The following is a 19,047-nucleotide window of genomic DNA, read 5'->3' on the forward strand; positions in this document are numbered from 1 at the left end:
CTTAAATATTTTTTTCCATTAGTATGATAGTCAATATATTTAACTGTTCATTAATTTGCTAGCTGTCTCACGATCACACAAACAAAGGTTCTACATTGAAGTTCCAGTTTGGGCACAACATTTTGTTTGTTTTCCTTCATAAATATCTTCATCCTCCTTGTTGCAATTAGCCTAAAAAAAGTACAAATATTATCAATTGGTACTGTTAATTTGAGTCTGTATTGTATTTTTTAATGTTCTAAATTTTCTTTCCTTTCAGTAGGTCTGTTGTATCAGTTAAACTTAAAAATGGATTTTCCTGATCCTGAAGAAGAATTTGAACTCATGCATGCAGATGAGTTGGAGATGATTAGGGAAATGGAAGGTAAGTTGTTACGAATGTATATAATCTATATATTCCTGCATGCATACAGTTATAAAATGAAACTATCAATCTTTATTTTTGGTTGCTTTGTATTGAAATTTATTGCACTTGAAAACATTTATATTTGTAGCTATATCATGTTGTTCAGTCAAGTCTCTGTTATAAGCCCATTCATTTTCGTAACTTTATGGTGCTAGTGCTTGCCGGTTAATTGCTTGTTAACACCAGTCATTATAACTGTGATCTTATGCTGTAATATGTACGGAATTTTGATGATTCTAAGTTCAAATTGCAGGACAGCGTAATTTAGCATTTTTTTTTTAAATCAACGTTCTGAACATTCCAGACTTTCAGTAATAATTTCTTACTCTTTGTCCCCCCAACACCCCATTTTCTGTTTTCTCAAATGATTTAGTGATGTTTTGAATACCGTGATGCTCAGCTTCTTATACAGACTGTTTCAAAAGTTACACAACCCAAACTTTGAAAATGTATATCATGAAAACCGTAAGAGATATTTAAACCGGGTTTTCTGCATTATAAAGTCTCATCCATTGAGACATTTTTCAATGCTTAAAATTATCAGTTTTCTCCATACAGAAAATTTAGATAAATTCATAACTGGCGGAAATCAGCATTAAAATTTTTCCAGAAATGCACTTTTGAATGAGAGAAGTACGTAAGAAATTATCGGAGGGTCATAATTATATGTCTGATGACTGGTGCCATGTCAATCTGTGATTTGCGACCAATATTGGTCATGTGCAACATTTGATGGATTTTATGGGTTGAGTGAAAAAGTGCCATTTTTGGAACATATATGACAATGCTAGCAGGTCGAAATATTGTCAACAGACGCACGCCACATGTGCCTAAGTATTGGCTATACATTTACGTGAAAAATCATAAACCAAGACTTTGTTCCGAAAGTGGACTCTTGAGAGAATCCTAGTCTATCTCTGGTTACATTGAATTCTCTTCGCTCACTTTCGACGCTACTATGCCTGTTCTTTTAATTGATTCAGCATGGTGTATTCTTTTGAGCAGCGTGTGTGCATTGCTGAAGAGTATTTTACTATTCATTCTTACACTCATGTGCAAGAGGTTTTCCAAGAAAAATCCCCTGCTTCTGCTGTACCTCACAAAGTAACTGTTTTACGACTAGTCAAACACCAACAAATTATATCACAAATTGTTAAGAGTTGGTATTATTATTGAAGATTAGGCACACACAGAAGATCTACTACGTAGACATTTTCAGCGAAAAATGCAGGCTTGACCAGGACTCGAACCTGAGTCTCTGGCATACCGTATGATTTCTCTAACCACTGAGCCACCCTGGCCTCGCCTGATTTCTCGCTGTCGCTGGTTTACCTGTGTGGAATCGTCTCAGCCAGTGCTATCGCAATGGGATCTGTTGCCTTTGAAACACAGTAGACTTTGACATTGCCTGGTTCCTCCCAGTGTAGAGATGTTAATGCATTTTTCGCTGAAAATTTCTACGTAGTCCATTTCCTGTGTGTGCCTGATCTTCAATAATTAACATCTCTACGCTGGAAGGAACCAGGCAACTATAACCAACCAAAGGTTGGGTATACATCCCCAATACATACAGGCAGCACTCCACTCCAACCAAAGTACAAGGCCAATTCAATTCAGGTAAAATTAATAGGAATAGACATTCCCAGATATGTTAAGATTAACAGAAATTAGGCCTAATTAGTAAAAGTATGATAAAACATCAAAATATTAAGTAAATAATAAGCCCCAGACCAAAATTCATTGGTTATCAAAAATACATCCCTTTTGTTGATAGGTAGAATTCAGAGAGCACATGTTACTTTTCATGCAAATTTTTTATTAATACAGATATTTCCAGGATAATATTTGTGCAAGCACAAAATAACTTGCTTTCCCTGAAAATAACTCCAAGTAACAATTATATGTGCAAACAAACCACAAAAACATCAAAAAATCGATGTTTTTGGACAAAAGACAATCGGTCTCACAGCACCAGAGCCATCTGGTGAGAGTCAGTCGAACTAGCCCTGACTAGACTGCCATCTATTGGGCTTCTCAAGGTACTTGATGAAGGCAAGTAACCCAAGGTGCTGTGGACCAATCAGATGGCCTCATGGGCGTGGCTACCAGACAATGAGTCTGTGATAGCTTTTAACATGTGAGGAAGCCATCTTGATTTCACTTCTTGCTAACAGTTGGTACAGTTAACATCGCTCCAAGTTTTGGGCCAGAGTAGGCCAGTGGAGAGAGGACAATGGTGTCACCAGTGTGTGAAATATCCAATAAGGGCTTGGGAATAGTCCTGTAGTGTATAATATGAACGAATTACAGCACTGGAAGTGTCTTAAAGTGCATGGAACCTATATCCATGAAAATTCTGAAATTCTCAAAAGCACATGGTGAGGACAATGAGCCTCCAGGAAGCCATGATGCTTTGTATCCAAAGACATCCATAATTAATCGGCACATCCTTTGTGATATAGCTCCCTGAAACCGTTCATTTGCAAGACAATACCCATATGTCTTAAGATACCGCTATATTTTTCGTGTAAATTCTCAGAAAATCTCCCCATTTATAGTTGGAGTGACATGTGCAACAAGGCCCAGGTGTGGTAAGGTGAATGCAGAATATGTAAGTACAGTGTTTTTATTACCCATTTTGTTGGTTCCAATTGTAAAAACAATCTTATAAGTTTGTGCAGTGCTTGTATATAGTTAAAATGTATTAGTACCCCGAATATTAAATGTGTCTTTCCAACATCTTGATTTATCAATTCATATTTGGGCGGGTAAGTCCGGGAAGCGTACCACTCGCTCCGGAATAACTAGGCTGAAAGTCCCTATGATACACCAGCAATCATTCCTCGGAATGGATGCTGGTCTACTGGGGACATCCTCCATGTTAATGGTCACTGGAGGACAGCGTAGAGCTGCATGGGGATGGGTGCGTCCAGGTTGCACAGCAGAGTAGTTTCATAGGTTCAATCAAGCCCAAAGTGGGTGAGTAGGTTAGGTTAACCTATCCTATTGTTCGGCAACGTAACCTGGAGGCACGTATCCCTGGACCAGCCGCGTAGACAAAGCCATTCAACTCCCGAATCCATCGTCTGTCTTTATGTCTTTGTCTTTTGTCTCTTGCGCGGATCGCAAGATTATGAGACTCAGTACCGGCACTCCCCAAATATGAATACCAGATCAAGGTCGTTGGAACGACCAGCAGGTCGTGGGTTCCCACCCAACGGTAGTGCAAGTACCAGTAGTAACCCCCAACTTGACCTCATTGTGGCAATGCTCCAGGAGCAAGCGAAAGTCTCTGAAAATGTTAGTCAGAAACTTGAAGCACAGGGTCAGAAACTTGATGCGCAGGGTCAGAAACTTGATGCGCAGGGTCAGAAACTTGAGGCACAGGGTCAGAAACTTGAGGCACAGGGTCAGAAACTTGAGGCGAAAATTGATGTTCAGGGTAGGGAATTTGCCAAGGCATCAGCTGAAGTAAATAAGAAACTTGAAGCCGTAAGGACGGAATTCCAGGCCAGACTGGACTCCATCCACAATGCCACCACGAAGACCTCAGAATTGTTAACTAAACAAGTAGCGACCAACACCAATAGAATTAACCAAATAGAGATCCAATGTAATGACCTAGAGTTAAGATTAGGTAGGGATTTTACACAAGTGTCAGGCCAAATTTCGGAACTGAGGGAACTCGTTAGCGAAGTGCAAGGCGGTGACAATCAGACCACCACAGCTCAGATTCTAGGGAGGTTAGATGCCCTAGAAAACATATGCAGAGAGCTCACTTGCAGTGACCACATGGTCACGATCGAGAACAGGGTTCTCGAGCAAGTGAGGAAGGAAATGCCGAACTGTCAGGCGGAAGGCCGCAGCTCGCATGTATGCATTTCCGAGGGCCAAGTCACTGAGCAGCGCACCTCCTCACAACAAAGGGTTGGTGAGGAGCAGCTGCCAGCAGAACAAAGGTCTGACGATGCAAGCCTGATGAGGATTCTTGCTTGCCTGGAAGGGATGGAGAGACGAATAACTCAGTCCGCCCTTCCACTTACGTCAGCCACCATGCCCGTCTCACCTGCACGGAATGTGTCTGTTTACCATGCCTTGCACAAAACCAAACGAAGACCTAAGGGTTACGAAAGCTCTGACCAGAGCAGTGGCTATGTGTCTCCCCCTAACAAGTACCACCCACTTGGTAACTCCCCGGAATCCAATTCCGAAAGCTCGGATGCCGAAGTCCGCAGCCAAAGGAAGAGGAAGAATCGGAGGAGGAACAAGAGCAAACCTAGGGTTAGGTTTGCTGATCTCAAACAGCTCCCAACCTTTAACGGGCAGGGGAACAGGCTGGCCTCAGATTTTGTGCAGGAGTTTGAGAGAGATCTCACTCTCCTGGAGGTAGATTTGGCGGATGCCCTCCAAATAATCTCGTTCTGTCTACGGGACGAGGCAGGGCAGTGGTACGAGAGGAACGAACGAAAGTTCAAGTCCTACTCGGATTTCAAAAGGCAGTTCCTCTCATATTTCCAAGGGGATGGGTGGAGAGCTTCTTCCCTTGCGAAGGCTCTCAACGAAAGGTACAACCCATCCCAGCACAGATCAGTGCACAAATATTTCTGGCGACAAGTCAAAATGATTAGGCTTGCGTTGCCAGAAATCGCCGACAACCAGGTTTTCACCCACGTTGTGCAACAGCTGCCGCGCAGCTTGAAGGACCAGTTAATCCTGGCTCCCTTCATCTCTCTTCAGGAGGTGGCCAACTCCATACTTCGGTATGAGAGTGTGCAAGTGCCACAATATCCTGAGAGGGAAGTTGCAAGGCCAGTACATCCCAATTACGGGAAAACTACGACTCGCATTAACCGGACCTATGTGAGTCGTGGTCAGGGTGAAGCGAGCGGTTCATCCAAAAAGGAGGACGCTCACATGTGCAAATCTGCGAGGGGCTCCCGGCCTAAGGAGTACCCAAACAGAAAGGTAGACCGGAGAAAGGGTGGAACGTCCCGGCGTAAGAGTTCCGCCAGCTCACACGGGTCTTCCGAGCATCTCGCTGAGGTGCATCCAAATGTGCACAACCAGGGAAACTAGGTAGGCAACGTCCTGACGTGGGGAAGGGCGATGCCAAACCTAAACCTGTCCCACAATGTTCAGATTCATGCAAGCACACTCCACTGATAAATCAATATCAGGCAGTGGGTGATTCAATGTTGTCACGTCTTGCGCAAAGAAAATTCGGGTATCCTGTCCAAAGAGACAGTGATGGTAATTACCACATCGGACTTTGCATATCTGGACAATCCTCAGCGCAGTTGCTCAGTGCTTTGAGAAGGGAAAAGTGTGTTCATAAAAATGTGTTATTAATGATATCCACAAATGATATGCTCCGAGGGAAGGACACCAACCAGGTGTTCCGGAACCTCCAGGATATCATTTACACCCTAAAGAGGAAAGGTGCTCAGAAGGTCATTGTTCTGACTCCTCCACCAGTTCCCAGGTTAGCCAATGAGAATCGACACAGGTTCTGGGCCATGTATGACTCACTAATTGCAAAAATATTATCCCTTGATGATAATAGCAATGTAAGGGTTCTGGATTCCTCATCGAAATTTGTGCACAAGGGCCAAGAAATGAACATGTCGCTGTTCGAAGAAACCATGGGTTACGGTCAAAACATGAGACCCGACCTGGTTCACTTCAGCCCACGAGGTATGGATGCCATACTCAATGCACTCGATGAGGTAAAATGGTTCACCAAACCAGGTCACACACCCAAGGGTAAACAAATGGAATCTCAACAGAGTGAGATGAATGCCATTCTGCCCTATGAGCAACCCTCGGGAAACTAGCCTGTGCTATTCTCGCTGGGGGTGATGGTGGCCAGGGTGTAACAATTCCTACTCGGTTAGTAAGCATGGAATTTAATAGTGAGGAAACTCATTGATATATGTTTTGTACATTTTTCACTTCCCCAAAGAATCATAGTAGACAATGGTCCCCAGTTAGGGCCAAACAATTCACTCAGGAACTCCGTTATGGAACACTTTCATATTCCGATAGGTGAACAAACCGAATGGGATCAGCAATTGTTCATGGCTGTATCCCGGACGGCCGAAAGGCGAAACAAAGCCAACAGTAAGGTAAATGAGTCACAGCAAAACAGAACTGTGATCAAAGTGTACGACTTAGTTTTTCTTAAATCCCATCTCCAAAGCAAAGCTCTAGAGGGACAGACCCACAAATTGTTCCACACCTTCTTCGGTCCATTAGTTTGTAGTGATCAGGTGACGGATAACATATTTAATCTTGTTCATTGTGTTAGCGGTAAGAGCCTACCCAACCAACATGTCAATAACATGAAGTTGTGGAGGTGTAGCTATAAGGTGTATAGTCATTACATTGAGAAGCTCAGACTACTACATCCGGTGTTAGCATCGAGAGTACCTCAAAGAAGTTAATTCAAGCCAAGGGGCCTCTGAATTCAACGAGGACTCAACCTCAATCCCGACGGGGTGCAGCCGTTTCCCTACGACTTGCTTTGTCTGTTGGTAAGACGAGTAACTGCGCACAAATGGCTCCACCCTCGTACCCTTGTGATACTTCCCCATGGAAACTGTAGATGTCTGCTCGTCAGCTCTACGTTTCTTCCTAAACCCGATATCAGTAGGACCTAGGAGAGAAGTACGCGACGGTACGGCTCCTGCGCTATAGTATTAGTCGCATAAGAGGTATTGGTATCCCTCTAGCGCATCCAGGGTAAGACGCACGGATAGGAGTGTACAACAGGTACAAGATGAGGAGAAAAAGCTACACATTTTTCGAACACTAGTATTAATATATGTTAAAGGTCAGAGGTTTTGTGGATGAGGTTCTGTCTGGTCTGTGACATTCACCCATTTGTACATAGGGTAGAAATTTTTTTGTCAAGATCATGTGAGGGATTATTTTATCATTGTATGCAAAAGTCAATTTCAGTGTTGTATACCAGAGTATTTCATTGTTGCATACAAAAGCCTATTTCATTGTTGAGTGTAAGAGTCAATTTCATTGTTGTATACAAAAGTATTATTTCATTGTTGTATACAAAAGTATTACTTCAGTATTATATGCCAAGGCAATTTCATTGTGGTATAAAGGGTAATTTCATTGTTGTCTACCCAGACCATTTCTTTGTTGGACACAAAAGTGAGTCCAACCATCATATAGAGGTTTATTTCCCTATGAGTACAAATCTATGCTAGATCACTCACTACCAATCAAGCAAAATATTGCTTAGCAATCATTGGGTATTTGCACTACCGATGGGTTGGGTTCGACCAAACCAGGGTTAGCAGTAATGGAAATATGCGAGCACCCCCAAACATATAGGGTTGTTTATAAGGAACAACCCAAAAACCAACAAGGGTAAGGTCAAAGCCTGCGTGTGAAGTGGGGCCAGTGAGTACATCACTCCAACTCCCCCTCAGTGTCACCACAAAACCCCGGAGCAAACATACAAAAGTGCATGGTGTCATAGGCAGCAGCAGACCCCCAAGCATATTATACCAGGAACTAGAGACAATCTTTTCAGCGTTCCAACAATATGGGGAAGCAGGGAGTGTGTCAGGGGTTCGTAATCGAACAATGACATCCAGAAACGAACCACCATGACAATCCTACAGACTTCACAAAATGAGTGCATTCCACAGATTGTACACAATCCCAATGGACAGCCAGGTCGAAGCATTGTTCCGCTAAGCGAGCAACAAAAACATTTGATGGCAACGCAAAGTGCACAAAGCCAGGCGACAGCTATCTCCACCTAAGGAGATATTGAAGAACAATTGTGAGGTGATCAAATGTGGACAACAGACCAAGGCGTATGGTGAACATTTTTTGAAGGTACTGCACCCTCAAGTGAATGAGGGGCAGAGACATTAGATACGTACCTAAAAACTACTAAGCAGTTCGAATACAAAAACTGTATTCAGTGCGGCAATAAGCAGATATAACATGAATGACTAAAATCATTTATTGAAAACTTTTAAGTGTGTTATATTAACCACGTATATACCGTCTAGGAAATCGTTCGATATATCGGACAGAACAATATCTCAAACATAGATCCGAGTGACGGGCAAGAATAATTGCAAATTTATTTTCTTTCATGTATATGTTCTTTTCGGACCAGCATGGTCTTAACAATTCAGTGTGTATATAAATATTTTGTGTATGTATTTGGGTATAGTGTAGTAAAGGGTAAAGAAAAATGATCCGCTTCACGTATCCTTTTTCTTTTCCCGAGGGCCCGGGATATGTATAACCAACCAAAGGTTGGGTATACATCCCCAATACATACAGGCAGCACTCCACTCCAACCAAAGTACAAGGCCAATTCAATTCAGGTAAAATTAATAGGAATAGACATTCCCAGATATGTTAAGATTAACAGAAATTAGGCCTAATTAGTAAAAGTATGATAAAACATCAAAATATTAAGTAAATAATAAGCCCCAGACCAAAATTCATTGGTTATCAAAAATACATCCCTTTTGTTGATAGGTAGAATTCAGAGAGCACATGTTACTTTTCATGCAAATTTTTTATTAATACAGATATTTCCAGGATAATATTTGTGCAAGCACAAAATAACTTGCTTTCCCTGAAAATAACTCCAAGTAACAATTATATGTGCAAACAAACCACAAAAACATCAAAAAATCGATGTTTTTGGACAAAAGACAATCGGTCTCACAGCACCAGAGCCATCTGGTGAGAGTCAGTGGAACTAGCCCTGACTAGACTGCCATCTATTGGGCTTCTCAAGGTACTTGATGAAGGCAAGTAACCCAAGGTGCTGTGGACCAATCAGATGGCCTCATGGGCGTGGCTACCAGACAATGAGTCTGTGATAGCTTTTAACATGTGAGGAAGCCATCTTGATTTCACTTCTTGCTAACAGTTGGTACAGTTAACATCGCTCCAAGTTTTGGGCCAGAGTAGGCCAGTGGAGAGAGGACAATGGTGTCACCAGTGTGTGAAATATCCAATAAGGGCTTGGGAATAGTCCTGTAGTGTATAATATGAACGAATTACAGCACTGGAAGTGTCTTAAAGTGCATGGAACCTATATCCATGAAAATTCTGAAATTCTCAAAAGCACATGGTGAGGACAATGAGCCTCCAGGAAGCCATGATGCTTTGTATCCAAAGACATCCATAATTAATCGGCACATCCTTTGTGATATAGCTCCCTGAAACCGTTCATTTGCAAGACAATACCCATATGTCTTAAGATACCGCTATATTTTTCGTGTAAATTCTCAGAAAATCTCCCCATTTATAGTTGGAGTGACATGTGCAACAAGGCCCAGGTGTGGTAAGGTGAATGCAGAATATGTAAGTACAGTGTTTTTATTACCCATTTTGTTGGTTCCAATTGTAAAAACAATCTTATAAGTTTGTGCAGTGCTTGTATATAGTTAAAATGTATTAGTACCCCGAATATTAAATGTGTCTTTCCAACATCTTGATTTATCAATTCATATTTGGGCGGGTAAGTCCGGGAAGCGTACCACTCGCTCCGGAATAACTAGGCTGAAAGTCCCTATGATACACCAGCAATCATTCCTCGGAATGGATGCTGGTCTACTGGGGACATCCTCCATGTTAATGGTCACTGGAGGACAGCGTAGAGCTGCATGGGGATGGGTGCGTCCAGGTTGCACAGCAGAGTAGTTTCATAGGTTCAATCAAGCCCAAAGTGGGTGAGTAGGTTAGGTTAACCTATCCTATTGTTCGGCAACGTAACCTGGAGGCACGTATCCCTGGACCAGCCGCGTAGACAAAGCCATTCAACTCCCGAATCCATCGTCTGTCTTTATGTCTTTGTCTTTTGTCTCTTGCGCGGATCGCACAACGTCGTTGTCTAATATGTTTCAAAGGCAACAGATTCCGTTGTGGTAGCACTGGCAGAGAAGATTCCATGCAGGTAAGACAGTGAAAAATCAGGCGAGGCCAGGCTGGCTCGGTAGCTCAGTGGTTAGAGAAATGGCATGGTATATCAGAGACCCGTGTTCGAGTCCTGGTCGAACCTGCATTTTTCGCTGAAAATTTCTACGTTGGTATATATTGTTGAAAATCAATTCTCAGATGTTTTCAGCAAATTAACAATATCTTTTTTAAAATAATGTAATTGCTTTTATTTGGATATATGCTAACATAAATTTATTAACCCAGTGATAGCATACATGATTAGTTTAGTGCAGAAAACCTGGTGTAAATACCTCTTACGGTTTTCATGATATACATTTTCAAAGTTTGGGTTGTGCAACTTTTGAAACACACTGTAGTATGCACAATTGCTAGTAGATAGTTTCCTGGCACCTGATAAGTGGATCAATACAGAAGATAAACAAACACGAGGAGTTTCTTTACTGTATTCATTAGTGAAGGGACAGAATATATGAGCCAAGAATTTTCATCATTTGATTGCCTTTTTAGTACATTGATGTCATAATACTTCAGGAACATTCCACAAAAGTGGTCCTACTCCGTGTAAACAGCAAAATAAATTAATCTGAAAATTATTTTTTTTTAATTGCATTATGGTATACATGTTTGTGAATGCATATTTCACCAACAAAAATATTACCATCTGTAGCCTATGTGCTTCACAGGTAGTTGCAGTTATACTTTGCCACATTTGTAAAGCATCACACACGTAATACATTTTTGTTAATGGTAGGTCATCAGGTTTTGTCTTTCATTTGTTAGCAGACACCACATAGTACTTCTCAATTTCTTGAATATTTTAATCCAATCTCATATCCAGAACCTTACATTTTATGTCTGGAATGTCCCCATTATAGAGTCCTCACTCAAACTCGTTCAAGTCTCCCACACTCAAGTGGAATGATTGGTAACATCTCATATTTCAGAGCCTAATAAGCAGCACTGTCAACCTAAACCCAAAAATGGAAGGAAACCACTCTATGCAATATCTACAGACATAAATGTAAAATGGATACACATACTGACAGACCTGCCCAAGCAATTACAAATATCGTTTCACAATGCAACAAGTGCATGCACATCATTATTCACTTACCTAAAAGGATAATAATATTCTGAGAAATAATGAGATTCAGTTATAACATTCAATCGAAGATCGGGCCTCTCCAATGGCACAGTGGTAGCATTGTCGCTTTGATACCCGGTGGAGTCACTTAGTGGTTCCGATTCCATTTTTAAACTGTAGGTCCAGTCCTGATTAGCCTTACTGTGCATAAAGTGGACTTAAAACACCAACTCAATCAATTCAATGAAAGATCATTTTAATGTGGCAATGATCGTAGAAACATAAACTGTCAGCATAGGTAGTTTCAGCCCATAATCATCTAATTCATTTTCACACATCACTGCGTATTGGTAAGATACAGAAAACTGCATTTAAACATGGAGGTGATGACCATGGTCACTTAATTTTTCATTTTCACTGCATCTTTACTTACGATTCATATTTGAGGTCCCACTACCACAGACAAATGACGGAAATACATGTGCTAATAATAGGCTTCGAGAGTTCGAGCGTATTCCGCTTGTTCAAGCATTTTTTACTCAAGTGGAAGACCTATCAATTCTGTATGTCATCTAGTGTCACCCATATGAACTATCGAGCGAGTTAAAGCCCTCATTGCCGTACTCTAGTGCTATAATACTTGCCATTCATTCAAGTATAATGCAAAATGTGAAAATTTTTAGTCTTTAATTATTCAATTTTGATTGCATGCTAATGCTATGTATTTTATTTATTTTATCCCAGAGGATTATCCTGTAATGGATGTTGGTGTTGCACCCAGGTCAAAGAGAAGTTTAGATTTCAGTAGTCCAAAAGTTGCAACAGTTGTTCCTGAAGTTGTTGAGAGCCAGCAGCCGCTATCCTCAGTTGACAATGGTGCAGTCTCGCTATCTCAGATTTCCACTAGCCAACTTGAGGGATCTGAAGGCAGGAAGAGAAAAATTGAATACTTGTTTGGAGACATTGAAGATATAGAAGAGGGAACACAAGAGTTGGAATTTCGAAGTAAAGGTGATTTTACTGAATTATTACTTTTCTCTCTGGTTAAATTGTAAGGTAATCAGGGAAATCTTCTAACTGATCAATAAAGTCTGCCTGAAAGACTAGGATATACTCTGCCTGTTGATACTAATAATTACAACTTCATTAATTTGCTTTACACAAGCAGATTAATTGATAATGTGTTCATTTGAAGAAAAAAAAAAGCTTCTTTTTGCCAAACGTGTAAAAGAATATTAGTTCTATTTATTAAGTTTGAAATTTTATTTTATGCACTGTAATACAGTTTGAAAGAGTGCTTAAATTCCATAAAAATCAGTAACCTTGGTTCTTAATTATATACACAGAGATGTCATTTTTTTCTTGAACTAGTTTTATTGGTATTGATACTGACACCAATAATCAAAATTATACTGATATGATATAAAATGGCTATGTTTCTTCAAGAGGATTAATAGCTTGTTCACCTCCTTAATTGATGTATGCAAGTATGTGATTACAGAGTTTTTGCCTTTGAAAAACAAACTGTGTATTTACATTTACTCTACATTTTTTTTAGTTATGTTTTTAAGTCCACTTTATGCGCAGGAAGGCTAATCAGGACTGGACCTACAGTTTAAAGTTGGATCCGAACCACTTGTGCCTCCACCAGGTTTTGAACCCAGGATCCCTTGATTACAAGGTGGTGACGTTCACTATGCTATCAGGGAGACCCTCATTTACTTTACAAAACCATGACAAGTGAATTGTAAGGGTTTATTCATAAAAATAATAACAAAATGGCAGAATATTGCATTGAATTAAAGGCTGTTTATAAATATATTTGACTGGTAACATTATCGATAATATTGCTAATACACTTATATGCTTATATTGGTCAAAATGCCTGCTCCATCTCTGCTAGTTATTATCTATAGAAGGTCAGGATGGTCTGACTATGAGTTGAAATGAAGGGGTCCATAGTAAATTAAATTTAAAATAGTTACATATTGTACTCTGTGGAAAAAATGAGGATTTTGGAAAACTGAGAGAGATTACATTGAGAGTTCATGTGGGAAACCTGGAAATGTTAATTGTGTTAATCAGTTTTGCATAATACTTTTGTGAGAACTGGCATATTGTTCATAAGTTTGTATATTTATGAAGGTTTTGCTAGTAACCAATATTCTACTGCATAAATTACCTGGCATGGTGTCCTGATACATGTGCTTTTCAGGGTGCTCCCCCTGAGTAGCAAGTTTTAGTCATTGGGTCAAGAGGGGAAAACAGTCCCAATATTTTTTTTCTCATGTTTTTGTGATAGGGTGCTTCACTGCAACACTACATTACAGGGAATGCTTGGAATAGTGTGATCTTGATATCATGCCAACAGTTATACATTTTAAACTTTTCTTACAGTTTCAAAATTGATTGTATTTTCAGGCATTTTTCAGTTTGAATCTCCTGTGGACTAGCACCACGTGACAGAATTTAACACAACATATCTCCACAACTAATGAATATATTTTTTTCTTCATTAATATACTTATGATTTTATGGCATACTCAACAAAATAATACAGTTATTTTTGGGTCTGCAATGTTATTGAAATCTGACTCTGACATTGGACATATGGATGGATGTAAGTCTCTTGAAATTTACATATAATCATAACAATGGACCACCCTTTAATGACATGTTACTTATGTCCCCACACTTAGGAATAAAAAAAGCCCATAAAGAAAAAGCATTTTTTGGGTAAAACATGTGAAAATTTTTGGAAATTTGGGTTAGGGTGTCTGCTAGTCTGGGAAGTCAGGGAATTTATTTTTTTATGAAAATGTCAGGGAAATTTACTGTTTTTCTGGAAAATCAACATTTTTGTAGTAGTGCAATAAAAATAGATTTTGTGAGCATAGAAAAATGGGCCAATCAAGAAATTTTAAATTGGTTGTAGGCAAACTATACTTCATTTTGATGTATTGAGTATTACCAGTAGCTACAGTAAATATTTTATGATAAATACTCTTGGAAAAGGGATCATGCTTTGAACTAATAGAAATCTATATTAAGTGGATATTGGAATTTACCATTTTCATATTTCAATTTTTTTGGTTGTATTTGGTAGAGATATTAGAATTAATACATATATGTTTTACTAAATTTTCCTATATTTTTATGCAGTATGCATTTTTTATGCTATAATTGTTCTGATTTTTTGTATAAAGTATTCTTTCTTAACCCTTAGCTAATATGTGGCAAGTATTTTGTAAAAGTGCACCCCAGATACTTATATCAGGCAGTCAATTTCTGTTCAGTTTCTCTTCTCATTATTACTTTTAACATGACGTGAAGTGAATATTATAAAAACTTGGTTAAGTAGATTTGTAAGTGTAATTTGTAGCTAAAGTATTGTGACCATCTTGTACACATATTTAAATACAAGAATTTTAATAATGACTTGGTGGAAAAGTTGGGGAATTTTGTTTCTATGAAATGGTATACACCCTGGGGGTGTCTCCTGTGCAGCCTTCTAATTGAAATATGATGATCCTGTGTCATAGTATGAACATGTACTACAATTCACCAAAGTTGCAACCCCCAACTTTTCAGTAGTAAGGTTCTGTCAGTAAAAAAAGGAAAGCATTGCAATAAGAATAAATTTTCCTTAATTTTCGCTTTTTTTTTGTTTCCAAAAAATGCATTTTACCCAAAATGTGAGTACACAAGTGACATACCATGGAAGAGTTGTCTTTTGTGGTGATTACCTTTACATTTCAACCTGTCAATTGTCAATAGGGCAGATTTTACAACCAAATTTTCGAAACATTGCTTATAAGGTTTACTTATTCTTTATTTAATCTTTTTTTCACTGCCTGTTCTTTATTATTGAAGGGAGGTGGGTGAAACTTTAGAGGATTGTTAGGGGCTTGTTGTATGAGACGAGACAGTTATTTTTGATAAGTAGGAACCCAGCGTGAGATACCCGATTTTTGAAATTTTCGCATTTTTTCTAGAATGTGGGGGGACGGCAGAAACATGCCATCAAAGAGTTGTATTTTGTGGTGATTACCAGCAAATTTCAAGTGGATTTGTATCCATAGGAATGATACTACAACCGAATTTCCCTGCTAATATTGATACACTGCTTCTTTTTAGGAGCATTGTACCTTTTTATTTCTTTCCCCAAGAAGCATTTAACTATTTTTAATGTGGCTTTGCACAATTGTAGCAACATTACAACAGTGTTTGTTTTTATAACTTCCATTATTGAGAGGGAATATGGATAAAATACACTTCCACTGAGACAACTGTCATTCAGCCCAAAGATAAAACAGACATCAGCTCTCTACAATAATTATTTCCGATTTTTGTACATCATAGTACATTTGAAAAGTGCATGCCTGGAAAGCCCGGTCCTCTTAAATGTCCTGCCAGGACAGAACTGTCTTCTTGCCAGGGAAAGAGTTAATAGTGTTGGCACAAGGCCTAAGACATGGCTTAATTTTATTTTTATTATATTGTGGGTTTATTTGCTTTGTTGATAGGTATCCTATCTTCTAGTTCCTATCCTATTTAAAATATTGATTTTTCCTGCTGTAGGAATAATGATAAAGTAAATCTTTTGTCAGAGTGGCCTAATTACAGTGATTGTATTGCCCTTTGTGCTAATGAATTTAACTACAACATATCTCTCTCTTGGATTCAAATAGTTCAAATTAAAATTTGAGCCCTTCTGAATATAGGACTGTGGTGGATTTTCCAGAGTTTCCTGTCTCACAAGTGCACAGAATGTATTATTCTACCTGTGTCCCAGATTGAGAATATGTGCAGCCTTGATTCATCATTCTGATATGCATTTATAAAAAAAAATGTTTTACATCCAGTTTATTTACAAGTTGAATAATAGGGACTGCACATGCAGTTTAGCATGCTATCTGAACTACAGACGTTTTCTTGCACTGACCTTCGTAGTGTAGTGGTTAGCACAGTGTGCTATAATGCCTTGGGTCCCAGATTCGAATCCAGCCTGGAAATGGGCATTCTTTGTGAATGCCTCTTCATCAATTTCATCATATCGTCACCCATCCTCATCATCGTGATTAGCCAAAAGTGCCAGAGAAGTGACACTAATTAAAAAAAATCAACAAATCAAATCAAATTGATGCTTCCATTGGGAACTGAACCTAGTACCCTTGGTTACAAGGCACCATCGTTGATCACTATTTTGTTGGGATCTCCTCCAGTGTAATGTGAAACCTGTGAATATATGATCAATTGTAACATTGGAATTCCTGAGAGGGGGGGGGGGTTGAAGGGAACAAATTCATTGACTTTAGGTGAAAGAGAAAGTTATGGATATGAAGATCGGTTATCGGTATCGGTCAATTTTATATCTACTTTATCGGTATTGGCCAAAATATCATATCGGCCTATTCCTAATTTATTTTATAGATGCTTGTGTAGTACCAAGTTTGAAAAGTGTGTGTGAAATTTTTAGGCATTGCTTGTTAATATTGTTATTTTTTTCCTCTAGAGAAAAGTAAGAAACAATGTTTTTCAAAAGATCCTGATGATGATATAGTTGAACAAATCATGGCACAAAGGCGATATTTGCAAGCTAAAAGAGATCCTTATGCTTCAATGAGAAATTATTCTGTTGATGGAAGGTGAGTGAGGAGCAATTAATAATAACAATTTTATGGAAATGTTCATAGTTTAAATTTAAAAAAAATATATATAAGAAAATGTACTTGATGTAGTTACCCCCACACCCCCTATACGCCTTCATGGCGTGGTGCTATGCACAGGGGAGCACTACCTTTTACCTTTACTTGATGGAGTTTGATGTAGTAGCCAGTAGACACAGTCAACACCTAAAACCAGTGTTTTCATAGGGATAAAACACTGAAACATATTTGTAATGCATGTCCCTATGTTTCATTACTTAGAATAATAGGTACTTCTCAACATTTTTAACACATACATATATATACACTATGCAGCAAAGTCACCGGACACCCATTGCTATTGGTTTCAAAGGTGCCAGCTATGTCATTAATAGGATTTTTGACCTCCATTTGTTGTTATTGTAATGTTTACCCTTTGGGGTAGGCTCGCCACTAAATTCTTGTAAACTGCTGGTGGAATTTGTTTCCTTTCATCCTGTAGAATGGTGAATAGTTGATGTGTGTTTGTTGGTCCAGTGGGTTTGGTATGCAACTGATGCTCCAACTCATCCCGAAGATGTATGGTTGGGTTCAAGTAGGGGCTTTGGGTGGACAAGTTAAGCACTTCCACCTGATTTTCTTCAAATCACGACTAAATTGACCTTCCTGTGTGGGCAGGAGCATTATCATGTTGACACAGAGGAGAGCCTATTTCAATCTGTTACCACAACATGGGAAGCATGTTATTATCTAAAATGTCTTGGTACACTCCAGAGGTTATTGACCTATCAATTTAAACTAAGAGCCCAAATCCAAAGCAGGAAAAACTGCCCCAGATCATTACCCTGAGCTACCAAATTTCACTGTCTACACAACACACTCCAGCAAATGCCCTTTGCCAGGCATCCATGAGGTTCACACATGCCCATCCGATTGCCAATTCATGAGCCATGACTCATTACTCCATAAGACCTTTTTGCATTGCCCCATAGTCCAATGATGGTGTTGTTTGCACCACTCTAAATGATGTCGGGCATTGGTGCATGTTATCAATGGCAAATTAGCAGTAGCACAATCATGGACACCAAATTCTATCCTTGGCCTCTGTACCTGAGCTGCTACAGAAATCATCTGCAAACGTTTATCGCTGTCTGACAACTGGTTCATACAACACACTTCAAGTTTGCTGGTCCCGATCAGTTTGTGTCTTGGGCCTACCTGAGCAATGATTGAGTTTAGTGCTTCCATAACGTTTCCACTTGGCAATGACATTGCTAGCAGTGCATTGGCACACATTTAATTGCTGTGAAATATATCTGATGGAATGCCCAAATGTATGGGCAACAACTGCACATTTACGTATCAGGTTCTGAGATACCAAGAAATCGTTTTAGGCTGTTTGTTCTCTCGCATGGGCAGAGAGATTGATCAAGTTAATATATGCTGCCTTAAGCTACCATTTGGTACGTCTATCAGTTTACTGAAATTTATCCTTACAGTTCTTGCAGTTATTGAGATACCAATAGTTGACATGTGCACATGGACATGACTGGCATACAAAAGCCCTTCTTTTTTCAGTTTTGCTAATTACTGTAGTACCAAAACTTTTTTTTTACCTTATGTTGCTGTCAACAATTCACAAGCCACTAAAAATATGTCCGCAAGCTAGCTACCAGTAGCTTGAAACCGACAGTTTTGTGATCTCTGTATTTGTGTGTTTCTGTTGTTTCATTTCTTCCAAATTTACCATGCATCTTAAGTGGTGTGATTACCCTAGACCTAGAGGGATAAGCCAAGTGAAGCAATATAAATAAAATACAAATACAGTGTGATTCTGATCTAGCATGAACAAAATCTGGTGTGCAAATGATGTGCAGCTTATCATGGAGACCTCATGTACCAACAAACACTACACAAACAGCAAGCATGCAGTTCTCTTCAGAATTATT

At 39.3% G+C, this 19,047-nt stretch overlaps 1 protein-coding gene across 2 annotated transcripts in view; it reads left to right on the top strand.

Annotated features, from left to right (window-relative positions):
- cutlet (chromosome transmission fidelity protein 18 homolog) overlaps window positions 1-19,047 on the top strand; it is a 408,876-nt gene that overhangs the window by 3,943 nt on the left and 385,886 nt on the right. Inside the window, exons 2-4 of one of the 2 annotated variants that reach the window (XM_083141467.1) lie at window positions 260-364; window positions 12,195-12,461; window positions 16,966-17,098. In XM_083141467.1, coding sequence (XP_082997593.1) covers window positions 289-364; window positions 12,195-12,461; window positions 16,966-17,098 — 476 coding nt within the window. In that variant the 5' untranslated portion in view covers window positions 260-288. The remainder of the gene's footprint in view (window positions 1-259; window positions 365-12,194; window positions 12,462-16,965; window positions 17,099-19,047) is intronic. The other variant, XM_083141468.1, reaches the window with a different exon arrangement.

Source organism: Lepisma saccharinum, chromosome 20 (assembly GCF_977018435.1).
Source record: "Lepisma saccharinum chromosome 20, izLepSacc3.1, whole genome shotgun sequence".
Taxonomy (NCBI): Eukaryota; Metazoa; Arthropoda; class Insecta; order Zygentoma; family Lepismatidae; genus Lepisma; species Lepisma saccharinum.